Raw genomic sequence first — 25,981 nt, 5'->3', positions numbered from 1 at the left:
AGCTGGACGGACTCAGCTTTAATTTGAGACACACAGTCTTGTAGGAGAGTTCTTTCTCCGGCGAGATTATTTTATTGGCTAAAACGTTAGGGGTGAGCGTTTTGGACACCGGGGTCAGAAGAGGGAGTGGGTGGAAATTTCTCAGTCTGATGCCACAGGTTAAGGTAAACGAATGTTCCTTTCTGGGGAATCTCGGATCTTAGGAGAAGGCAAAGGAGACAAGGTGAGCGGGCGTCTTCCTGGTACGGCACACCCTGAGAGGAGCGGGGATTTGTTGCCTCCTCCCGCCGGCCTCCTTGCCCCAGGGCGTCTTGAATGATCGAGCCCTAGCACCGGGCTCCCTGATTGGTGCAACCATTTCTTTTAGGAAGGCTCGAGGAAGGGGCGTGGGTGGAATTCCGAGCCTAGTCTCGTAGTAAACCGCGCATTCCAAGCGTGGCAGAGAAGCTGCGCGGTGCGCGGTTTGAAGGGTTGTTTCCTGCGCGGAGTGGGCACGCCCACCCTGCCCAGTCCTGAGCTCTGGCGCCCGGTGCTGCTGTTACCCACGCCCGCCGTTCGGGATGCTTTTCCGTCCTTAAAAAGTGCCCGAGTTTTTCCTGTAAGATTGAAGAGAGGGCAACAGTATTTCCTTTAGTATCAAGGGCAACGCGGTTATTTCAAACCTCACAACGAGATCCCTCGTACTAATCGAACTCCGTCTTCTCAGGGCTGAATCTTCGATCTCCCTTATGGAATATTCAGTGCTTTGTAAGATTTTCGGCATCCCCACTGTGTCATGGTGAAAGGCAATAAGATATTCAGAGAGAAGGGTCGGGACTCCGGTGGGCCAGCAAGGCCGCAGACGTGTCCATGTATAACCCCTGCCTGCTGCACCGCAACAGGGAAAGGAAAAAAAAAAACTCACTGCGAAAACGAGTAAAGGAATCACTGGTTACACGGTGTCACCCAGACCCAAAGATCAACTTTGTTTTGCCCTCAAGAAAAAGAAACTGAGGTAGAGGAAAGAGGAGAACAAAAATTAGAGACGAGGGTGCCTGAGGGATGGCTTGAAAAGGCCAGAGAATAAACAGCCCCTCCAGCCAGTCTAGTTGTTGGCTCTGGCGCACGAGGAAAGACCCGGCCAGCGTAGGGCCTCTCGGTCTCTGGCCGCCTAGCGCCATCTGGTGGAAATTTTTCCGTGAACGTCTTTTTACCGTGAGGGGCTTTCCGAACCAGGCAGTTCGTTCAATACGTTTAAATATTGCAAAAGGAGAATCCTTAAAAAGCATGAAATCGAAGGGGGAGTGGAGGGGAGTGGGCCTAGGCATAGAGGGCCGGTCCGCTCCCCCCACCCCACCCCCAGGACACCTCTATGCTCGGGTTCCCCTTGTGTGTGGAGCGGCACTCGTGCGTGTTATTAACCTTCAGATATGATCAATCAGGAGGACTCCTTTCCCCATCACCAAGGGAACCAAAGCTAGGAGGGAGCGTACAGTCGGTTGGAAAGCGGACCCTTTTCTCTGCGGAGGCAGTGGGTAGCTGAACTCAGATGAAATACTTGGGGAGGCTCTGAGCTGGATGAGGAAACTGAAATGAAAAGGAGATGGAATCCTCTAGGGTCTGAGTGTTCCCCCCTCGTCTCTGCCTCCTTTGCTTTCACGACAATCCTGGCTCAGTAGAGAGCCAGCAAGGACACGACCCAGAACGCGGTTTCGCTCAAGGAGGCATCGTGGGGTCGTAGAGCTGGAGGAACCGCGGGGAGAGTAATTGAGGCAAAGATACTGCTCTTGTCTTCTCGAAGATATGGTAGTGGGGGAGAAGAAAGGGAGGGAGAAGCGCTCAGCGAGGCAGAATTCTTCATAGAAATTCTCTCTTGCCTCGCCTTACCCGACACTCTGCCTATTTCAAAAAATAGAGCGTGTTGAGTACGGTCTGGATTACTCATAGGGCTCTTTCTTTTTCTTTCTTTCTCTTTCTTTCTTGCTTTCTTTCTCTTTCTTCCTTTTTTTTTTTTTTCCGGGCGCAAACCCGTGATCCGGATTTATAATCGCCCTACAAAGCTCCAGAGGCGGTCAGGCACCTGCAAGGAGCCCCACCGCTCTGCCGAGCTGCCCCCGCAAGCAGCGGCCTCGTGATTCCCCTGCTGAGCCGGTCCCCGCCTCCCCACTCCGCCTCCGCCTCCCCCGAAGCCAAGAAGCCGCCTCTTCGGATTGCTCTTTTCTCTTCCTGGAGCTCCCGTGCGGGACGGTGCTAGCGAAACAGAGGCGGCAGCTGGAGGTGACGCCGGGCAGATTACGCCTGTGGCAGAGCCGGGCCGAGCCGGGCGGATTGCTGGGCGCTACGCAGAAGAGCGACCGGAGCGCACGGCTTGCTGTCTCCCAACCTAGGTGGGTAAGCGCGCGGCCGCCCGTACATTCCCAGTACCCAGCCGCGACTGTTAGCTGGGTCCTCTTCACCCGCGGTTTCTTGACCAATCCCCACCGCAGTGTCTGCCATCTACCCTCCCGAGCGGAGTGCGTCCCACCCGCCCCAGTACTGACTCTCCGTTCCTGCGCGGCGCAGAGACCTCAGCCTTCGCAATCATCCTATCCCCATCAGCGAGATTCATGCCCCGGGGACGCACAGAGGCTGAGGCTCGCGCAGGAGTGGAGCGAGAGCGATTTTCCCCTCCGCCTCCCGGCTGCGAGCGCCGGTCTCACCAATGGGCTCCTGGCCAGCAGCAGCCGAAGGCGCGACTCAGAGCGGTAACCTGTTACTTCCCCAGAAGCCCCGGCCTCCCCGCTGCCTGCTCTGCTGGGCGAGTGCGCGCGCGGAGCTAGATGCGGAGTCCTATGCAGGGTCTGGAGGCCGTGGCCGGCGGGCGCTACTCTGCAGGCTCTTAGATGTACCCAGATTCGCCCGCACTCTCTGTCCCCTGGCCTTCGGAAGCCATCGCACCAGCGCCCAGCGCGGAGCAGGGGCGCCGCGCACCTATCCTTGTCTGCCACCTCCCGCGCGCTGGGCGCAAGTTCGTTTCCCCGGTGACGTTCCCCTTTCTTGCCTCTCACCCTCTCCGGGTCTGTACAGCTAGAAATCCGGGGACCTCAGAGAGTTGGGTGGAGAGGAAATACAGAAACAAGGATAGAGCCCCGTTCTTGGCTTCGAGATGACTCAAAGCGGGTGGGGCAAGAGGGAGACAAGCGAGGTTCCGACTCGCTGCTTTCTGGCTGTCTGGACTACAAGGTGACTGTATTTCTACCCCAGCCAAGTCCGAGGGAGAACGTAAAGACGTGGACCTTTTTTTCCCTCTCACCTTGTCTCACCAAAGTCCCCGGTCCCCGGAGCAGTTAGCCTCCTTCTTTCCAGGGAATCAGCCAGACACAACAAGGGGAACCAGACACCGAACCAGACGTGCCCGCCCCGTGCGCCCTCCTCCCCCCCAACACCCGTCAGCCCGCCCGCCCGCCGGCTGCTGAGAGCCCAATAGTGCTTGTCGCGGCTAGGCTGGAAAACCGCGCACTGAGCCTGCCTAGCCCTCCTAGCCCAGTCCCCCGCACCCGCGCGACCTGCACTGGCCTTGGGCTCCTCTAGTCTCAGCGCTGCGCTCCAGGTCGCCCCGCCGCCAGACTGGAGAGCCGCCCCGGGCTACGTTGCGGGCGCCCGAGTCCCCAGCTCGCGTGCACGTCTCTTCCTCCCCCCGTCCCCAGCCCGGCGCACCCCGACCCAGCCCGCTGGCTGCCGTTCCTCTAGCCTCTCTCTCCTGAGCCCGGACTTAAGCGGGAGCGTCCGCGCCCCCGACCGCTCAATCGCCTCCCGCGCGCCGGACCCCTGAATCCCTCCCCGTGCAGCTCTCCCTTCTCTTTGCAGCCTGTTCCTAAGCCCGGCCGGCCGAGGACCCCGGACAGCAGGGGACAGGGGACAACCGAGCAGATGGCGTCTTCGACCCCTTCTTCGTCCGCAACCTCCTCGAACGCGGGAGCGGACCCCAATACTACCAACCTGCGCCCCACAAGTAGGTCCTGCTCCAGTTTCCTATCAAATGGACTGCGGGGAAGATGGGGGCGCTGGGACGTGAGGAGGCTGCGCTGGCAGAAAGGGAAGGGGGAGCGCGGAGATGATGGAGGCTAGAAAGAAGTGGGGCCCTGACCCAGGTCCCAACCAAAGGTCGTTCGACTGACAGGGATGCTAGGCGATTCCAGGGCGCTAACGCAGTGGGAACCACGCGGGGTCGGAGCTGTGGCGATCCTTGGAGGCTTCGCTGCGGGGGAAGGACGCGCGGCGAGAGTGTTGTTTTTGTTGTGTTGTGTGTGGTTTCTTTGCTAGGTGGGACGACGGGGGTCAGCGCAAGGGGCGGTGTGAGGAGCTGGGAGTCTCAGCGGGAATAGAGTCTTCTGTCTTCGGCTTTCGTTGAGCCGAGATCTGACCCCTCCCCCCCTCCTTTACCCCTGCATTGTGCTCGAACTCTATAATCAGCGGAAATTTCGACGTTAATTGCAGCTTTTAGAAAACTCGGGGTCCCTAATTGCTCCAAATTTGCGTCGAGCTATTGACGAGTGAGGAAGAAGCCAGGAGCGAGAAAGGAGCATAAAATGGTTTGAGATTAAGCCTCGACATTTTAGACAATTACATTTCAGAGACAAAAAAAAAAAAAAAAAAAAAAAAAAAAAAAAAAAAAAAAGCGGGCATCATCCTGAGTGGCAAGAAGTGGGGAACCAGGAAGAATCCAGAAGGTTTGCCAGGGCGGTAGGAGAGAGCAGCCCTCTCTTTTCTCCAGGGCAGGAGACCTGTCAGCAATGAACACCTCTGGAAGAGAGAGGAAGAAAAGGGGAACCAGATAAAAGCGGGTGGGGAAATGTATGCTTCCCCACCCCTAGCTCCATGCGGCGACTCAACCCATTTCCAGAATCTGTCTTTAATTCGGATTGATTTCCAGCATCTTTGTAGAGATGTGGAGATGAGGGAATTGTTTTCCTTTTTCCACTTTGGATGGAAATGCGCTCCCTCCAAATCCATGAGCTCCGGATAGTAACGGCCCCAGAATTTCTATACAAAAGGGCTTAGGGATGGCATTGTGGTTAGAAGGAGAGCTCATTGCTTCGCTTTTGTAGCACTTTCTATAAGCTTGAGAAAACATCAATTGTTCCCATCAACGAAGGTTGGCGTAGGGGGGTATCAGGTAAGCCCTCTATCCAACCCCTAGGTGCTGCCCTTGGCTTCCCGGCTGGAGGCCTTCTCTTAAATTCTTAGGCGGCGTTCCAGTTCCCTTTGCAGCTCCCTCCCCCAGCCCCCCAGGCAAGCTACAATTACCCACACAACAAAGAGGGGCTCAGGAGAGCCGCCAGCCTTGGTGGCGCGAGAGCCGGGCACTGGCTACCAGAGCTGGTCGGACCAGGCCAAGAGAAACGGGAGGCCTGCGCGCCTTTGTCTGTTGCTCTGGCCCTGATGGATTTCTTTTCCAGTTCTCTCCACATTTCCTGCCCCTTTCTCTGCTGTCTGGCAGGGGTGGGCGGCCGTTGTGTTCACCCACCCTCGAGTCCTGAACCCCTACTGCGCCCTTACTTCCCAGAGGCAGCCAGCAGCGGAGCCCATGTGCCTAACCGCGGGTCCCAGACCAAGTAGAGGAGCTGACCCGAGTTCGCTCATGGCCGGGCGCGCCCGGAATTTGCCAGGGCGGAGGGAAGATAGCCGAGAGCTGGGCCCAGGAAAAGCCTGCAGCACCTGTCCTGAGAACGCCGCCGTCGGCCCCGACAGCCCAGCCGCCGTGAGCATTCTAGGCTGTGCGCGCACGCCTGGCTCTCCACCCATCCTTGCCCTCCCTTGCAGACACATCCTCGCCCGCCCAGCTGGCTCTGCTTCTCTGCCCCGCCAGGGTCTCCTGGGAGGTGGCGTTGCTCAATTCGCACAACCTTACTCGACCTCTTGCTCCGGCGACGCCTCCTCCTTGTTCTCAGCCACTCGGTCTTCCCTACTCTGGCTACGTCAAAGGATCTCTCTCACTTCCTCTTCCCATCTCTCTTTCCCTTTCTTTCACTGCAATCCCCAACTCTAAAAGGCAGTGCCATGGGTCTGAACTCCAACGCCACAGCTGAGTGACCTTGGAAAACTCTCCTAGCCTCTCTGAGCTTCAGTGTTCTTGTTTGTAAAGTGAGTCTTAGATTAACACTCCTCTTTTTTCCTAGGGTTATGAGGATTAGGTGAGATGGCCTTTAAAATGAAAGCACTCTATCGGATGAAAATAGCTCTTTACCTGCCAGGCATTTTTATTAGGGTTTAGCTTTCGCCCCGATTTACTACTGTCTGTTGCAGGAACTCCATCTGTGACACGCTGTCTCATTGACGTCGGGCTAGTTCTTCTCCCCGCTGGGGCTCTGTTGTGCCTCGGGTTTAATGGATGTCACTCTCCTTATCGCAGCAAACACTCGCGCCCGGCTGAAGGCACCCGCCCGGATGGGGTGGGGGATGGGAGTGATTGGAGGCGCCTTGCTATGAGGAATCCGAGGGGAATTTCAGGCTAGGCCCACTACACCGGCTCGCATACAGGCTCTGCAGGCACCGCCGTGCTTCTGGCTGGAAGTTGAAACCCCGAGGGCAGGATAGACGCTGAGGAGTTTGAGAACACGGCAGCGCCTGAATCTGCGATTCAGACCTGGAGAAAAAGTGTCTGATTCCCTTCGCCTTCGCCTGCTCCAGATCCGAGACGTCCGAGGGAAGGGTTAATGAGGGGCATGTTGGGAAGAGGGGGCAGGGGGTGAGACCCGAGGCGCACTATTGTCTTGCCGACTCCCCGGTCCCACTGAAGAGCGGCCATGCCAGCCCGACCATCTAGTCAAATACTATTTTTCACCCAATTAATTCCTGAACTCTTCCGCGACCCCATTTCATGCCAGTTTATTTTAAGCTGCCACTCAGCTGGAGACCCGCCAAGAAATTATGAGATGTGTTGGTCCCAGATGTCTCTGTGTTCCCTTTCCCAGCCGCTGTGGTCGCCCTTCGAGTCTGCGGGACGGAAACCAAGGGACAGGGCCTGCGGGTGGGTGTTGGGCAAGTCGAGGAGCCGGGCCTGGCCCTTTGCACCTGTGGTCAGCCCTGTTCCACTCCGACCCCGCCTTGGCGGCTACCCCATCGTGGTCGCTGGGAGCCGCGGGTGGGGCGCTGGGTGCGTGGCCTCTCAGAGACACTGTTCTGTACCTCAGGTCGGAGCAGGAAGGGACTGTGATGGGGTCTCGGGGGGCACGAGTCTCCCCATCGACCCAAAGATCTGGCTCTTAGCTCCTTTCGGGAAAGAGCTTTTTAATGAGGCGCACTGGTGAAGACCTGCCCCTACCCTCCCCAGAAAACCTTTGCCCTCGACCGGGTGCCGGACTGTCGAGCCTCACTGATCGCACGTCTCTTGGTTTCTAGCGTATGACACCTGGTGCGGCGTGGCCCATGGATGCACCAGAAAACTGGGGCTGAAGATCTGTGGTAAGTGAAAGGGCCGGCTGGGGCCCCAAAGGGGCTGCGAGGCGAGCAGGCTTTGCGGGTTTGGGAGAGTGGGACGTACGCGGAAGGGAATCCTGGCTCTTGGGTCTGTTTTCTAGTGTCTACAGCCCCTACGCCCGGCAAAGACGCTCCTCTACTGGCCTTGACCTTCCTCTGCCCTCTCCTGACGTGCCCCCGAGGGACCTTTTCCGATGGGGGGCCCTGGGCTACTTGAGACCTCGGGGCTCCCCTAGCTGGGCGCGAGCACAGCGCCCCCGCGCGACAGCCCCGCTCATCTTGCCCGGCGCTTTGGCTGTTCTGACCCGGGTGCTCTGCCTACGCGACGCGAAGGCGGCATAAAAAGGGTCCGGGTTTACTGGAGAGCAGGCCCAAGGCGAGACATCCGCCTTAGACGGTAGCTGGCGCGTCGTATTCCTTCCCTCTCCACCATCGCGCGTTGAAAGTGGCTTCCTCGGCTGGATATTTTTGCCCGAGATGTCAAAACGGATTCAAATTTCGTTCTTTGAGGCCTTGGAGGTCAAGAGAATGGATTGCCTGCAGCCCTCGGTGGCCTACCCGGAGGAGGTGCGGGCGGTGCAAGCTAGAGGGTTTGAGGAGCTTGCCCTTGAAGGAGAGGAGGGAAGGGAAAGGGGGCAGAGGGAGCGTGGGGCCGCAAGACGGAGAGTGGGTATCGGGCACGATTTGCTAGAGAGGAAGGAAAATAGATCTGGGAGCTGGACGGGAGAAAGAACTGCTCTCCGGAGACGTAAGGATCTAAAATGAAAACGCCCAAGGGCTGTAATTTTTTTTTTTTAAGGAAAAAGGGAGATTTGTTCGAAGGGACACAGCTGAGTGGCTCCGACTGAACAATGAGAACTTGCTTTCCTTGCTACATTTCACCGTCTAAAATTTCTAGCCTTATCGGGCCAGAAAATACGGACGTCCCCGGTCAGGGGGTGGAGAGGCGGGGTAAGATTAACGAGGGGCTTATTAAAAGGCCATCCGTCAGCTGCTGCGCGCTGGAGATAGTGGCGGCGCAGGCGTAGGCACGCCCGCCCAGCCCCGGGAGCGCCCGAGAGTGGGCCGGCGAGCCGGTGGCCTCCGGGCCTGATCTTCCCAGCTGCCCTGCATCCCGGGGCCCCAGGGAGGCGAGAGTTTGTGGCCGGAGCGAGAGGAGTTACTTGGCAGCTTTTGGGAGTCACCCTCCCTTCCCCGCCTTGCGGCGCGGCGCCCTCCCTGCGTTTCTGGGGCTCTGTCCCCTTGATCCCAGAAGCAGCTTTACGGTGAGGAAGGGCTGCTCGACTCCAGGACCTAGCCGTTTTGCAGGGAAAGCCCAGCCCTGCGGCGGGGAGGCCCCGGGGTTTGGCCCTCTCCCCAGCACGCGAGGCCCGCGGGGCGAGGCCTGGGCCGCGTCCCCGCGCGGGGGCAGCTGGCGGCAGCCGAGCTTTGTTCTATAAATAGCCCCCTTCTCCCAGCCGCCATTCCCGGCTTAATGGCCCGTTTCGCGCCAGGTCCCTACGGCGGCCGCGGCGCTCGGCTTCAGCAGCCGTCATTGTCATGCAGCCGGGCAAGCAGAACTGAGCGAGCCCTGGGCGCCCGCCACGGTCGAGGACAGGGTGGGGGGAGGCTTGGGGTGAGGGCTGCTTTCCTCGCGGTCCTAGGCCTGCCTAGCCAGCGGCCTTCATCCATCCCCATCCCCGCTTCCCGGCCTCGGCCCTGGGCGGTGCCCCCTGCTGCCCCGACTGCAGACCCTCAGGGTCGGGGGAGAAGAGATGGTCTAAACGCCGCTTCGGTGACACACCCGAAGTGACCCGAAAAGGTAAAGGGGCAGTAGCATCCCTGGGTCCGGGAATAGATGTCCAGGCACAGGGGTACGGGAATTGGGGAACAGAGGTTTGCATCAGCTTCCCCTGAGGGAGAGCTCTTGGGCATTTGGGGGCTACCATCCTCAGGGAGTTTCTTCTCTGTTTTTACCCACCTCCCCAACATTAATTTCAGGAAAGCAGAAACACCTGTGACAGGAGAGGGCTGGTAGTGTGTTGAGGGGAAATTGCCTTCTGCTAATACACATGCTTCAGGGGCCACAGGTTAGGAGGATTTACAATAGGTTTGATTCTGAAAGGAAACAAAACAACAGGAGGATTTGTTTTTCATACTTTGCGCCAACTCTGGCTTTCCATTTTAGTCTAGTTACCGGAGGCAAAGTGCAGTCTTTGGTTTTGACTTGAATCCACAGACCCCTCCCCTCCTCCACACATAGATTCCCCCACTCCCTTCATCCCAGACCTTCACGGGCTTGAAAGGTGCCCTCTTGACCTGACACTCTCCAGGTTGGTTTGACCTTTCACCTTAAGAGAGTTGAGGGACTAATGGTCATCTTCTCACTTCCAGATCCATTGCCCCTGGTCTCACCAGTGTAACCCTTAGCTCCGGAGGCAGAATCCCGTGGGAAAGCAGTCAGCCAGAAGACACCCAGGGTCTTGCCAAGAGGTAGAGAGCCGGGTGGCTACAGGCATGATAGCATGACCTAAATCGAAGGAGATGCAGGGAGCCCTAAGTGCTGGCTCTGGGCTCTGCTAACTTCCCAGTGTGTCCTTGGGCCTCAATCACTTCTGTATTCAGAGGTCCCAGACTGGCTACCAGTTACAGCCCCTGAGCTGTTTTATTTAGCCCATGCAGTGTGTGTGTTTGTGCGTGTGTTTAATTTTGTGTCAGTCACCAACTTTTAAGTATACATTTCAAATATTCTGTATTTATTATGGCTTCTCTTGAAATTAAAAAAAAAAAGTTTGAGGTGGGGGAGAGATCTGGCAGGGTACTTATAGCCCAGAAAAATCAGGGAAAGAGCCCCGTCCTCTAGGGAGATGCAACTCCATGCTACAGCTTGGTGAGAGACAGCAAGGGGGTTGGGCTTCAAGCCTCACTTGCCCCCTTGGCCAGGTGCCCTTATGCTAGGCTCAGTTTGAAACCCCACTTGGAAACAACCAGCTTGAACCAGGTGCTCTAGTTCCTCACACCTCCCCCCCCTCAAAGGGCTGATTAGGCCTTTGAGTTTGGGGGCAGCTGTGAGGACCAGCCGCAGGATCGCGCCTCGGCTCATAGGTGGAAGCTAGCGAGGGTGCTACGACCGGGCCAAAGCTCAGCGCAGCTTCAGCTCCCCTCCGCTTGCCTCTTTGCCTCTTAAGAATGTTCAGCTAAGTTACCTTAAACTAGATCCTTATAGCTGAGGTATAGAGCAAAAGGGAGTACAGTCTGCTTTAGTCTCAGGGACCTCTGCTTCCAGGACCCCTTGCTAGCCAGGGAGGTCATCAAAGCACTGACCTCAATGTCATCCACCGCCTCATTATCCTTGGAGAAGCATACGAACTTCCAGAGCCTCTCAGAGGCCAGAGAGGCCTGGCTCCTTGACCTTATTTTTGAGGCTCCCAATATTTTAGAAAACAACTACCTTCCAGAAAGGTGATATTCCAAAAATAATATCCATTAAGTGTTTATATTAGCAAATTAATATTAGCAAATTATAATGCAATGTAAGTGTGCTTTGCATAGGATAGTTATAAGATGTATAGAAAACACTAATTACTTGTGCACTCCAGGAAGTATGGTCCAGGAATGGGATGCAGGTTTAAAGTGTCGCAATTGGCATCTTTCATTCCTATCAGGACACCTGTGGGAATGCCTGTGAGAAGAACTCCTTTGGAGATAATATCCAAAGCCCAAATGCAGGTCCTAGGTCCTTTGCCACCTAGGAAAGGAGTTGCTAAGGGGTTTCAAGGCAGAGACTTTCCCAGGGAGTGAGTCAAAACCGACCAGAGGTCAGAGACCTAAAGAGCAGGAGTTCAGCTAGGCAAGACCTCACCTCCATTAGGGCATGTGGACTTGGTCTTTTCAGCCTGTCTGAAACAAATTCCACTGCTGCCTGTTTGGGTGGAGGGGGGCGGTCTCACTCAGAAGCCAGGTGATACTGCATCCCTCTGGCAAATGAGTGCTAGCTTCTCATTTTGGACTCTGGGGATTTGGAGGAGGAATTCAGAAAGTAGGAGCAGAGGTGAAGGGGAGGATGCACCCCCCATCTTTATATCCAAGTGTGGAGCTCTATTATAGTGTATTTCCCCCCTTCTGATGTCCTTTAGAGCTTTAGTGATAAGTTTTAAAGGTGCTGAGAACAATGAAAGGCCTGGTGCCTCTGCCTTCCTATTCTTCCCTCCAAAAATAGACCCTGCTTCTGTGTGTGGGAGGATTCTAATCACTGCAACTTTCCCCCTGCACCCCTCCTTCCTCCACCCCTCAACACTGAATTGCAGTCCTGGGGAAGTAAAGCTGAATTCCCCAGATTAACTTGCCTCTCGTGGAACCTCCCGGGACTTTCCTCCAAGCCTGCCTTGTGACGTATGTGACCCCCCAAGGATCTTGATATCTACAAATACAGCTTTGGGGTCACCAAGAAGCTTAGAACTTCCTTCCTCTTTTCAGGGTGTTGCATTTCAGACTAAGATTGAGGCCGAATTGGAGGAGATGCTGAGGGAAGGAGTGGGTCCGCAGGTCCCGAGCCCCAGAAGGGACAGGTGGAGGTACTGAGAGAGGAAGTGTGCTCCTGGTTGGCAGAGCCTCAGCCCTTTCAGCCCAGCCTGCTTCTGGGTTTGCCACTGGTAGTGTTTGCACTGCTCACCTCAGGCAGGAGAGATTTCCGCTCCTTCTGAGGGGCAGGGAGGAGGTGCTTTTACTCCCACCCTGGGCTCAGAGCTCATCTCTGTGGAGTTCTTGGATGGCTGTCTAGCTTTATGACGTTGTTGGTCACCGTCTGCCAGTCTGCAAGCTCCTGGAGAAGAGGGGCTCTGTCTCATTTATCTTTACCTGTCCCTGGTCCTAAATGCTTAGTAAAGTCCTTTTCCACAATAGGTGCTCAATAAGTATTTATGGAATTAAATGTCACCACACATAAGATTTTAGGCTTTCTTGTCTCTTTCTCCAATACCTTTATTTAAGGAGAGGGGGTGGTACAGGGAAAGCTGCCCTTCAGTTTTGGGTGAGAAAAATTAAACTTACATTCAACCCTGGTAACATTTACCAGGAGTCCAAGGAAAGCATCTTCCCCAATCCTCAGTGCTGGTCTCACCCCCTCCTCCCTCTGGTTGCACAGCCCATAAACCCAGAGCTGGCAGCATCCTCTCCGTTTGTGTCCCTTCCCTTAAAACCCCATCCTGGGGCTGGTTACTGGAGTGGAAGCTGTCCAATTGACTTAATTCTGCATTCACTGTCATGTTCAGAGAGGAGAATGGGCTTCACTTACTGTTTTTCTCTCTTGCATGACTGGGTCTGCGCCACTGATGACACTTGGTACTGCCCCCTCCCCGCCTGGAGGCGAGCAGTGCCAGAGCCCTTACATATAAAACAGACACTCGGCTTCTGTTCGGGAAAAGTGAGAACCCTGCTTGGAGAGTCGACCTGGGCCAGCAGCAGACCCTCCGAGCCTGGGAGTTTGGTGCCCTTCCTCTGACCCAGCTTCTTGTGCTACAGGCTTCTTGCAAAGGACCAACAGCCTGGAAGAGAAGAGCAGGCTTGTGAGCGCCTTCAAGGAGAGGCAGTCCTCCAAGAATCTGCTTTCCTGTGAAAACGGCGACAGGGATGGCCGCTTCCAGCGCACAGAGACCGACTTCTCCAACCTGTTTGCTCGAGGTAGTCCCCACCCCCAGCCCTAGTGCTATCCAGGAGGTTGCTTATTGGAGTTTCTTTACTTTTTCCTGAAACCTTGCTTCTTTTACCAAAAAAAGCCATTCTCTCTGAACCATCATGAAACTGCTTTCCCAACATTTGAATATAATATACTCCCTCCTTCCCTGTTGCCCAGGTCTCCATCATTTGAAAGCTGGATGAGGGCAATCTGTAAAACAGCCAACTCTAAAGATACTTGCAGGGACGAATACACAGTCATAGAATCTCAGAATCCAAAGAAATCTTTCATATAAGAAAATCCAGCGATTCCCTCCATAGCATTTATCCTCCAAGGGTGGTGTCCACAACAACAAAAGCACCCTGTAGGAAGCTGTGTAGCTGGGCCTCATGACCAAGTGCTGTCCTGAAGGTCATTTTCCTTTTGAAGATCTTTCACTCATTACCGCTGCCCCTACAACAACAGTCTCAGGAGTTGCTTTCCCAGTCTTTCATTACCAGCTCAAAGGTAAACCCACCCCCCTCCCCCTTCCCCCTTCCCCCTTCCATGAACTCCCCACAAGCCATGGAGGCCAAACCAGAACAGAAAACAAGATTCACTAAACCTTGGAGAGAGAATCCAAAGAATAGACACAGAGCATTATATACAGCCAGTCTGTTCTTGAGCTATGGCTGACAACTTCAGTTGGGGCCCCCTACAGCTTTCCCCCCTGGCTACCCCCCAGCCTGACTCTACCTAACACAGGCCGGAACCCAGAGTCACCTTCTGGCATCCCAGAGGCCAAGCCCTAAAAGGTAAGGTCAAGAGAGGGGCAGGAGTTCCCTCTCCCACCTTCCTGAGCCCCACTTGCCAGTTCTAGTTTTCTGTCCAAGGACAACCTAAAGAACCATCCTCTTCGGTGTGACCTCAGCCTCTACCCACAGAAGCCTCACCCGCCACCAGCAACAGATCAAGCACATCATAACACCAAACCGAAAGCCCAGTATCTGAGCCAGATGTACAGAGACACACCTGGTACTAGGGGAGCAAGACAGATGCCCCGTCCATCACACGCCTGACAGGTGCCCAAATGGATAACTGCAGGGGAGGCTGCTCGTGACTTCTCAAAGCGTTTCAATTAAGAGCAGCCTAACTATCAGAAACTCTGTGAACCCCCAGAGAATATATGCAGCGCTTCTGTGTATATGCCGATGTACATTGTCCTGGGGAGATGGTACATCAGATTCTCAATGCATGCATATCCTGGAAGAAAATCAGTCCTATAAAGATACGGATGTTAGGGATTTCTAAGCTGACTGAGGAAATCCGGGTAAGAGTCAGGTGATAACCCCTCATGGGCTTCCCCCCACCAGATCTGCTTCCGGCTAAGAATGGGGAGGAGCAAACTGTGCAGTTCCTGCTGGAGGTGGTAGACATACTTCTCAACTACGTCCGCAAGACATTCGATCGCTCCACCAAGGTGCTGGACTTCCACCACCCCCACCAGCTGCTGGAAGGCATGGAGGGCTTCAACCTGGAACTCTCTGACCACCCTGAGTCCCTGGAGCAGATCCTGGTTGACTGCAGAGACACCCTGAAATATGGCGTCCGCACAGGTAAGGGTGAGAGCCAGGTGGACACGCAGTGGCAACCTCGGCCTGCGTCAGACCTTTGCCAATTGCCAGGATGTCAAAGTCATTTTGAAGGAGAAACACAAACCCGGGTGAAGGAAGGCAGCAAAACGCTCCATGACCTCAGAACCACCAGACTCAGTGACAAAATCCCATCATTATTTATTGTTGTAAAAATAGATTTAAAAGATACAGATACATGGTGCTGTGTCAAGTTCTGTATAAAGAGTTTTAATTCTTGGTTTGAGGCTATTCACAACCTAAAGAGAGCAGAATGATCCATTCTCTACTTCTTCTCCCGCTTCCATTTTCACGTCTGCTTCATTCTGATAAATCTGACCCTTGCCTGTCCCTGAAACTGGGGAGAATTGGGCCCATTTCCTTTTCTTTCTGTACTAGTTTCCTAGGGCTGCCACAACCGATTACCACAAACTGGGTGACTTAAGACAACAGAAATTTATTATCTCACAGTTCTGGAGGCTAAAAGTTCAAAATCAAGGTGTCTGCAGGGCCATGCTCTCTCTGAAGACTCTTGGGAAGGAGCCATCCTCGGTGCTTCCAGCTTCTGATGGTTGTGGGAATTCCTTGGCATTCCTTGGCTTGTAGATGCATCCCTCCAATCTTTGCCTTCATCTTCACGTGACATTTTCCAAGAGTCTGTGTCCGGGTTTCTCTCCTCTTTGGATTAGTGCCTACCCTAATCCAGTATGGCCTCATCTTAACTTGTTTACATCCACAAAGACCCTATTTCCAAAGAAAGTCACAGGAATCAGGGGTGAACACTTGAACATATCTCTTACAGGACACAATTCAACCCCCCACACCCTCTATTTGCTAGGCCCCAAAGCCACACACTCACACACCCTTTGCATTCTACTCCATCCTCTGGAGTTCAGGTATCCTGAGGCACCAAATCCTATCTCCAGCAGGGAGCCCTGGAGGACGCCCTCTTGCCTCCTTTCCATGTCATAGGAACTCTCTCTACTCAGCAATCCTGGCCAAGTGGTTACTCTCCAGTTGCCTCAAGTTCAAGGACTTTTGGGATCTCTGTCTGGCTCTTTCTAAGCCTAGGAATCAAGCAGTGGTTTCTTCTCCCTACCGTCTTTCCCCACTGCAGCCTGGCTCTCCTGAGCCCTTGAGCAGACTGATGTACAGGAATTGGTAGTCCATAGCATGGTTGTCCCCACAGAGGAGCCCCTGACGCCATGCCTGGTAGCCTCTTGTTCTTTTTTCTTTCTCTCTCTCTCCTTTATTATCCTGCTCACTCTTCCTAGTCATTTGAAGATATGACTGGGGAGGGTGTCGTAATAGGACTGAGTAAGGCTATAGGATGTCAAAAACAAGGGTTATAATGAAATAATGAGGCTGGCCAAAGAGGCATTTTTAAATAATTAATCCCAAACAGCTTTTAAAGTCTGCCAACACCACTGGTATAGGTGTAGCTTTCTTGAATAACTGCAGGATGGACAAGACTCAATTATATTACAAAGTCTGTGTTTGATTTTTAAAGAAAAACATGCTCATCAATTTAGTTACATCTCACCTTGGTCTGATGACTAATCTGTTCCTGGTGGAGATCAAGTTGTTATTTGGCTAGGGAAAAAAAACAGAGTTCTCTGTGTATGTTTTAGCTTGACTAGCTTTGGTCCACTATTTTTATTTTGTCAGTTCACGCCATAAACACTTTATCAGAGAGATGAGACCATGTACGTTTATCACGAAGCTCAGAATAGTGTTGCCCCTCAAAGAAAAATACATGGATTTGTCATAATAGCAACTCATATCGCCTACAAAACTGAAGTATCACGTGGTCAGAGAAGCATGGACTCTTACTAGAGTCGAGTGTGTGAATCCAATTAGATACTTAGCCTGGAGCCATTCATCCCTGTTCTTCAGAGCAGCTTCTAGAAGCAGATATTTGCATTTGTAGAGTTCATAGTCTTCAGGCAATGTGAAACCTGCATCACAGGGTGTTGACCCTGGCAAAGTGTACTGTTGCTTTCATGGGAAAACACATTTCCTAGTTGCTGGTCTGTAGTTTAGATGTAGTTACTGGAGCAATAGAGTAAACCCACAGGTATTCTGCAATGGAAGTGGAAGATATTTCTTAAGAGTATTAATGCACAGCCAGAATAATGAATAGGGTTTTAGAATGAAAACATACTGATCTGGGAAGCGTCTGTGGAGGGATGATGATGGCCTTTGGAAATTTCCCTACAAATTAACAAAGACTTCTGAAAAAGGAACCAATGTATATACATTCTCCAAGAACTGAGAGAAACGCTAGTCAGCCCTCAGTCACAGTAGACATGCTGACTTCCTTAGTTTTCCTTTTTTGAACTTTTTATCATGGAAATTTTAAACTTATACAAAAATAAAACAGTGTAATGAACCCAGTATACCCAACACCCAGCTTCAGCTATTAGTAGCTCTTGCCGGTGTTGTTTCACCTGACACCCCACCCACTCCCCTCTCTTCTATACTATATGGAAGCAAATCTCCAGCATAATATTATTTCATTCATAAATATTTTTTATCCTCAAGGACTCAAAAAAAACACATTATCATTGGTACATCCAAAAAAATTTATAATTTTTTAATATCACATATTCAGTCAGTGTTCAAATTTCCAGTTGTCTCATGAATGTCATAAATGTTTTATTTTGTTACAGTTTGAGTCAAGATCCACAAAAGTCCCCCACATTGCAATTGCTTAATATGTCTCTTAATAAATTTCTTCCTGCATCTCTTTTTTTTTTTGAAGCTTATTTGTTCAAAAATTTTACTTTAAAAAATTACTCTTTCTTTCTCTCCAACCTGACTCTAAGCCATGTGCTGCTCAGTACCACGTCTATCATCTGTTAGTATTTTTGTTGACTATAGACAGTTGAAATTGAAATTTAAACTAGGTCATTTTGTTGCTTGATAGAAATTCTGGTATGAGATTTTGGGGACATTAAGCTATAGCCATAAGAGGAAAGTAAGGTTTGGGGGGACTTTGTGTCCTTTTATATTTTAATAGACCATGAGATACTGTTTCGCTTTTGTTTGAGGGTATTTGTATCAGTCTGTCTGTCTGTCCGTGTCCATCTTTTGTCTCTGCTATGCGATGTGATTTTGATACATTGTCAAATGGTGTGATTGCATTTATTTATCATTCAATCTTGTCTTAAAATGAAATGTTTGTTGTTAAAAGTTTTCAAATGGGTATTGTGTGTGTGTGCGCGTGTATATATATACACACACACACACGTGTATGTATATATATATGTACGTACATATTTAAATGGACTTCAACCAAATTAGTTACGTTGTAGGAGATCTCATAGATTTTGTTGGCACTGAGCCGAGTAGAGCAAAATGGACCAGTTTAAGCATTTAGAGTAATCTACATGAATGTCTGGACTCTGGCCTTGAATTTACACCAAGCTTACTGTTTATGCTTCTTTTATTCTTTCTAAAGATCAGTTTTATTTTTCGAGGACTCTTGAGGTGCGGGGATCTGTATATGCTGCTATAAGAAGTCCTAGTCTAGATGTTCTGAATGAGTCCTCATCGCAAGGAGGGAAGGATATACTTCCTCAGAGAGGGGACTTAGACCAGGAACATTCCAACATTAGCTCTCTGACAGTTATTTCAGAGGCAAAAGCGATTTCCTCTGGAAACACAGCAGTCAGCACATCTTTCTAACACCAGTTCTCTGTCACACACCCCTGGATAATCTATTGCGTTGGCGCCTTCGTGTCAGCCAGGCCAAGCCTGCTGTATGGGGTTGAGTTTTTCTGTGAACGCCAAGTTGGCCAAAATTTGGCAATAATCCTGAATTTGCTGAGAACAAAGCCTGATAAAGCATAGAGTAGGTTGAAAAGGACTTTTGAGTTACATAATAATAAAAATTGTTCTATCAACAACTCAATGAGTGAATGAGGCTGTGTCTGCCCCTGTTTCACAGAGCAGATGCCAGGTTATCTCAGCAATACATCTAGTTTAACAGTCACCTGACTATATGTGGGCAAAACACACCAATGCTTGGCGTCGTATTTGACTGACACAGAGGCCCAGGGAGTGATGGCTGCCTCGGCATCAGCCTCAGAGCTGGCACTTACCCAGGGCTTGGTTCGGTTCACAGAGCCACTGACCCCTTCTGAGGCCTGCAGCCTCTCCTCCTCCCTCAGCATACCTTGATTTGGAGAATAAAAGCTTGAGGTGTTAAGTTAAAAATTGAAATATTTATGGAGAAAAACAGGACCACTACATCCAGATTTGTATTTTAAAAAATACAACAGAGGAGCTCATCTGGAAATCAACGATACTGGACAGATTACTTGTTTTATGACATTGGATTTCTTTTACTTGAAAAGCATTATGCTTTAGAAACATGTAAGTTTGGGAGACATCTTCAATGTTAAAGGTTGGTATAGGGTGGGTCAACGTGCCCTTCCTTCAGTATTCTTGGGCAGCCCTATTAGACCATTGGGATAGAGGTCCCATCACTGTGGCCTAGTGGAGTGGACCTTCTGATTTGAAGACAGCTTGAAAAATCTGGATTTGCCTTGATGCTTGTCTGTTACTTACCTCTTTAGGTCATCCTCGATTTTTCAACCAGCTCTCCACTGGATTGGATATCATTGGATTAGCTGGCGAATGGCTGACATCAACTGCCAATACCAATATGTAAGTCCCACATAGTATTTCCACGTAAGCAAACATGATGTCTGAGTATGGCTTGTTGTATTAAAAGTCCAATTCCAATGGTTCTATAATAATTTTATTACAGTTTGCCCTAGTCATCTTTTCTCTTAAAATCTTTTAGGTTTATCACAGTTCTGAGTTAAAGGTAGATACTTGATAAACTATTTTTTAATTGAATAATGCCGTTTAATAAGAGCATGGTCATAAGAAGTCATGACTCTAGCTTTCAAAGTTTAGTGTGAAACTTCATGTTAAAAGATTCCATATTTCTTAATGATATATTTAAAGAGATCATGTTCCGGGATATAATCTTGGTCCATTTTCCCACCCAAGCATATTGCTCCTTATCATTTAGGTCATATTTTCTTCATAATTAAAGAGGCCATAAAGCCACAAACCAATTTGATCAGCCTATTGTTCAACTTGAAAGGAATTATATATCCCTTTCAAAATAACTGTTTTTCTGAATGTGAAATTTTTTTCATACTTGAGTAGGCAAAGCCTTTGTTTGTTTCTAAGTTCTTGTAAATTTATTTGAAACTGTCTCTAAGGTCCTGGCGGTAGGAGGGTTGTGTGTGCAAGTAATACCTGGGTAGTCTTCTGGTAATCACCCCACAGTTTCTTCTACACACAACGTGCCATCTTTGGAGACAAGGACAGGTTACAAGTTGATGGAGGGGCATCATAGCCTACTAAGTACTGTCTTTTCTTTCAACGCTAAGGTTATGTTTAACCACTCTCTATGTATCCAGACAGTGGTACCACATTCTATGAAAGTGTCCAGAGGGAAATAATAAAAGAAGGTTATCGCAATAAGTAAAAAATAACTACATAAGAATTATATGGGTTTTAGTCACTGTGGAAATATTTGGAAAATAACCGTACACTTTTTAGTTCATGGTAAAGTAGATTTGAAAAATGAATTCAGGTGAAAGGGTGGTATTATTTAAAATGAGAAATTCCATTTGACGTCAAGATAGAATGTAAGTTATTAAAGTTCAAGGTATTCTATTTTTCTTAAACTACTACCAGCCACAGAACCTGAAAGGGCAGTTTAAACTTATATATTGATTTGTGTGTGTTCCAAAGCTGTTTAATGCTGTGACTCAAAATACTTAACTACATTCAGAAAAGTTTCTATTAATTAAGGCCTCCTGCTTTGTTTGCTAATTTAAAACAACAACAACATTTAAAAAGCAAATGTGACAAGTGACACCATTAGTGCCAAAAGGCATAAAAGATTAAATTGATTGAAGTCAAATGGTTTTCCTGCTCCCTACTTGCAAGTCAAGGTTAACTTCACAGAATGTTCATGTTGGATCACTGAGGCTCTGAAGGGCTGGGAGGAATTCAGGTCAAAGATACAATCACCTGTATGATCTCCTAAACAAAAAAACTCCCCTTTGCAGTCTTTATGTTTATGGTTTGTGAGATAAAAATATATCAGCAAGCACAGACATAATATATTAATTATAACTTGAAAAAAGACAGTAATGTTTAACTGAAACATCTCACACTAAGGAATGATTTTAATTAGAAAGTACAGCTTTTAAAAAAAACTTAACTATTTAGAAAATAAATGAGAAAAATAGAGTAAAAGGTACATACCCATTAAGGCCCAAGTACCCTTATTAATATAGGCACCAAATTCACCCAGTGTCTTTAAGTGTGTATTCTGTAGGCCTCTCAGCTGTGACTTCCTAATATGTATGGCTCAGTCTCAAGGTAAATAAAAGGAATTCACCCCGTTGAATCATTTATGACCACATATTCTCCTAAAAGACTTTTCTTTAACCAGGGAAATCTCACAAATTCTCCTTTTTTTTTTTTTTTTGTATGTGTTCATAAAATGAAAGTCCCTTACTCTTCCCTTACCTCAGCTCAGCCATATGAAGCGCTAAAATATTGTCCAACCATCTGAGGTCAAGGTCAGTCCAACTAAATGGCACATAGTAATTGCAGCTGTACTGAACAGTGGATATTTATAAAATATGATCCGATTCCAACAGATCGATAGCAAAGGTTATTTAAAATACTGAAATAGTTTCTGTCAGTTCTAGAGACAAGGCATTGTCTGAAGAAGTAATAACTATTATCTAGAAATTGTTCTAAGCCAGTTCCCCTGGAAGATCATGAAATGTGGCAGCACTGTCAGGAGGTTATGCAGAAATTTGCTCCCTTGTGACAAGTCCTTCTCCAGCTGGGAACAGTGTTCATAATAGGCCTGGGAAAGAATGGCAAAAGGATCTTTTTTGGCAGAGTAGGATTTAATTAGTGATACACTCATTTTTTGGACCTGTACTTCATTGAGTTTGGATGGCACTGGTAATAGAGAATAATAACTACATTCCTCAGTATACTCTCCCTAAAAGAACTATCCAATATTTTAATCCAAGTGGCAAAGTGTAAGGTATCTGATGGTTAGAATAGAAGGAACATTTATGCCCATGCTTTCACACCCACCTGTGCATTCAGCTTTGAGATATATTCTTCCAAGCTAGGACTCAGTGAAGATGCAAAGAAAACATCACCAATGTGTAGTTGGCCATGGCATGTACAGCTCTTTTCTTCCAAAACACGGGCACTGAGCAGGTGTAAACAACAGCCTACCCTCAAGCACCTGACGGTAATACATAATCCTAGTGGCAAGATCTATCACAGCCCTTTGTTATGAGGTTATGATTTCAAGTATCTAGCACTTTATTTTCATAGAAATTACACAGGAGAAATTTTGTATGGGGGTTATCAGTCATTTTACACTAGTAGGCAGGTCGTTACAGAGGAGCCTGCAGTAAGTAGTTCTCATTTGTCATAGAAAAGCAGCTGTGATGTAAAGGACATGGAATTCCAGCTTGGAAACATCCTACATGTGAGATCTTGAAACAACTCACTGAATTTCTCTGAACCCCAGTTTCTTCTTCAGAAAAATGAAGAATAATTGTATCCACCTTACATAGTGATTCTGAAGACTAAAACAGACACCAGTCTTAAGTGCCCAGTGTATACAAGGTACAATGCATACACCCAGGAAAGGCAGCCAACCCATAGGTCACTGTTGCCATTTGCAACCCCTCCCTTCAACTTCCCAGCTCTTTTGTTTCTGTCTCTCGTCATCTCTGGACACCAAAGGGGCTCACTAAGCTCCCCCTCAGGTGTGTTATCTTTTAAGGTAGAGATGGGCCACCCACCACATCCATAAGGAGGATAAAATCTAAGAGGAGTGTCAAGTTAGAGAATCAACATAGAAAATTATTTCTTCCTCTTGTTAAAGAAGTTCCTGGTTTGGCAGTCACCAGGGATGCAGGATCCTTGTGCCTTCCTGGTTCATACTGAGGCATGTGGCTCTCATCTTCAAAGTTACTTCATGGTGCAAACTAGCTGCTGGAGTTCCAGCCATCATTTATGTGTTCCAGATCTCAGGAAGGAATGCAGGCAGAGGGAGGAAGGAGGAAGGAAGGAAAGAAAGAAAAGAGGGAAGGAGGAAGGGCAAAAGGGAAACACACTCTTTCCTTCTAAGAAACCTTCTCAGAAGCTCCACAAGACATTTCTCATAGCATCTCTTTAGCTAGAACTTAATCCAATGGCCACACCTAGGGAGGCTAGAAAATACAGTCTTTGATCTGGATGAACTGCAACTCCAAATAAAATTGAATGAAGGAAGGGAAATTTTGATACTGGTTAGCAACCAGCAGATTTCTGCCATCAGAGAAAATCAGCTTAACAATCAATTTGCCTCCGTTAATCCCACTGGGAAGGTGAGTTGAACTACTAAAACAGGGCTGACTCACTACCCTACTCAGAACATAAAAACTCTCCTTTAGTGTCACTCCCTGAATGTCACAATCATACTGTTTTTAAACCCTTACTTTCAATCCCACGTTCTTATGCTTCAACCTAGAGCTTTTAGCAGGTTTAGTTTCTTATCCTCCGATTCTGAAATGTCATCTTGTACTATGACTTTCGCATCAAACTAGCTTCTTCTGAATCTACATTTGACCTTTCATCTCTTGCCTTTATCCACTTTCATCTGTCATTTACGGAAGGGGTACCAAACCTGGAGTCCCAGTTGCAAGAGGAGACTCTCCTACAAGTGTATACAAAATGATGTGCATATCCTCATTTTCTTCCTGGAGAGAGGGACCATAGCTTTCCTAGGAGTCCCAAAAGTGTCTGTGATCTCAATTAAGTTAAGAACCACTGCTCTAGGGTGAACTTCAAGGTCTTCTCTAAGGCTCTGGATGCAGGCAGACTCCCAGTTGTAAACACGGCCGAGGATGAGAAGGCAGGTTCAGAGGAAGTGTCAGGAATGGGGGCACCACGTTAGCCCATGTGACAGGTCTGGCTGAGGATCAACAGCCGTGGGGCAATCTACCAGCTTCTAGGAGAGGGTGTCAGGACTAAGGTCACGAATCGGAATAAGCTAGGTGTTAGCTGTGGGGTAACTGATCCTTCAGACCTAGGCAGGGACTGTCAAATAGGATGCAGCTAAGGCCAAGATGCTGGATTCATCCTAGTAAGCTTCCTCCTCAGGGTTGGGAATTGTGTCTTATGACATCTTTGTCTCCGCAGTACGTAAAAAGCCATTTGGAAGAAAATAGTCATTCATTAAACATTTGTTGAACAGAACTGAAAGAAAGGTTTCAGAATCAGGAACCTGGCATAAGTAAGGAACCTGAGATAGATGAGATCAGATAATCTCACGATCAAACTCTCTAGACTCTTCCTCCTGATCCTGAGAGTAATAGCCATATTCCTGGTAAGAAGACTAATTCATGCAAACCTGGGCCCTAAATTGATTCAAATGCTGAAGTGGACCAACCCTCTGGCCTTCAACCCCATCCTTTCTCCCTTCCCCATGTGGTTCCTGCACTGACTTGACTCTGGTCCAGCTTTCATCCAATCCTTGATAAGGTTCTGATATTATGGTGTATGATTCCATTGGTTCCTTGCCTTACCCTAGAGAGCCTTCTCATTTGGTACTGTGAGACTTAAACACACACACTGCCACCAGTACCTCTTCACCATGCAAACATTTTTGCCATTCCAACATTTCCAACAATCAGTGGCACTGTTGATAACGCATTTGTTCAAGAATGGTTAGAACCACATCATGAGTTTGCCCCTTGGTACACTCAGCAGCACAGGCTAAACCAGGAACCCTTCTCTTCTTCTTCCTTTATCAGGCCATCAGACATGAGGGAGTGTTGGTTGCTACGGTGATGGGGCTCAGAGCAGAACCAAAGCATGATTGTGACCTCCAGAGGTGATGGTAACTGAACACATGATTTCCAAGGGTCTTCCTCCTAAATTTCAAGGTTCCTCCCAAGGAAAATGGACATATTCTTTTTGCAAACAAAATTCTTCTATGAGGAGATATACCCTGAGGATCCTTCAGGATCTTTTTGTCCTCTTTTACCACCATGTGATTAATTTGATTATTTTTCTCCATGATTAAAATTTAGTACCTTCACCTGGGTCTTTGTACAACAATTGTTATTTCATCCTTGCAAATAGCTTTTCTAAATCATGAAGCCAGCAAAAATTCCCATTAATTCCCAGCATTGGCATTTCAGCCTAAACACCCTAACCAGGGATGAAGTCTCCCCGTATCACTTGGCTGAGTCAATCTAGGAATCTCCCTTCGGCGAGCATTGTCTGAGCCGAGCCCACAATCTCTAATGCTTAAGAAGGCCAAGCAAAAAGAAGAAAGACAAAGTCTCATAGTCAGTAAATATCTTTTTGTTTTCTGGTTTAATTTTCTGTGGATGGACCTTCTTTGATTTCTCTTAAGCCCTTTGCCTTGGTACCATGATTTTGTTTCAATGATTAGTCACCAGACTGTGTTTTGAATGGCTTTGAGAAGAGCATGGCTTGCTACTTTTAAGTCAGTTAATTAGAAGACAAAGCTAACCTACCAGAATATCTTGATGCCCACAGTTAGCTGTGTATGCCAGTTGACATTCTTCTTGTTTTTTTGTAATTGATAATTAGAAAATTGTCACTTACAATTATTCTTGACAGATATCGACTTCAGAGAATTATAGAAGCATTGCTGTCCTTAGGGATTATCAGTAGAAAAACCATGTAGATAATTATATTGAGATCTTTAAAACCTAGGTCAATACTTCCAATTATCTTCATGGTTAGCTTTCAGGTATTTACATTGTTTTTAAAAGATAGACTTTTTGGGAATTCCCTGATGGTCCAGTGGTTAGGACTCCGTGCTTTCACTGCTGAGGGCGCGGGCTCAATCCCTGGTCGGGGAACTAAGATCCTGCAAGCCACCTACCTCGGCCAAAAAAAATTAAAATACAGACTTTGGCTCTGGGTTTTGTAAATTCTACAAGTGTGAAGTTGGCAATCAGTTTTTTTTTAAAATGTTGCAAACCATTTATATAGAATTTAGAATACATTTTTTCAATTAGCATTTGCATCACCCTATAATCTTAGAGGTGAAAGGGACCCAGAAAAGTCATTTTCTTTCCTTCTGTTTCTCTGGGTGGACCACACCTAAGACATTCCGTTGAGATGAAAGTCTGTTTTGTTGGTGAAGAATCACAGAGCAGGTACTTCCACATCCTCTCTCGGT

General features: G+C 48.8%; 1 protein-coding gene across 2 annotated transcripts in view; it reads left to right on the top strand.

The window, feature by feature from the left end:
- Positions 1 to 1,728: 1,728 nt before the first annotated feature.
- The window catches only part of GAD1 (glutamate decarboxylase 1), a 41,014-nt gene continuing 16,761 nt past the window's right edge, over positions 1,729 to 25,981 (top strand). The window contains exons 1-6 of one of the 2 annotated variants that reach the window (XM_060015662.1): positions 1,729 to 2,366; positions 3,826 to 3,970; positions 7,360 to 7,422; positions 12,937 to 13,095; positions 14,443 to 14,685; positions 19,284 to 19,374. In XM_060015662.1, coding sequence (XP_059871645.1) covers positions 3,889 to 3,970; positions 7,360 to 7,422; positions 12,937 to 13,095; positions 14,443 to 14,685; positions 19,284 to 19,374 — 638 coding nt within the window. In that variant the 5' untranslated portion in view covers positions 1,729 to 2,366; positions 3,826 to 3,888. Of the gene's footprint in view, positions 2,367 to 3,825; positions 3,971 to 6,888; positions 6,989 to 7,359; positions 7,423 to 12,936; positions 13,096 to 14,442; positions 14,686 to 19,283; positions 19,375 to 25,981 lie in introns of those variants that run through there. The other variant, XM_060015661.1, reaches the window with a different exon arrangement.

This window comes from Delphinus delphis, chromosome 7 (assembly GCF_949987515.2).
Source record: "Delphinus delphis chromosome 7, mDelDel1.2, whole genome shotgun sequence".
NCBI classification, from domain to species: Eukaryota; Metazoa; Chordata; class Mammalia; order Artiodactyla; family Delphinidae; genus Delphinus; species Delphinus delphis.
The sequence above is the reverse complement of the archived record's forward strand: the minus strand, read 5'-3'. Positions and strand labels throughout refer to the sequence as shown.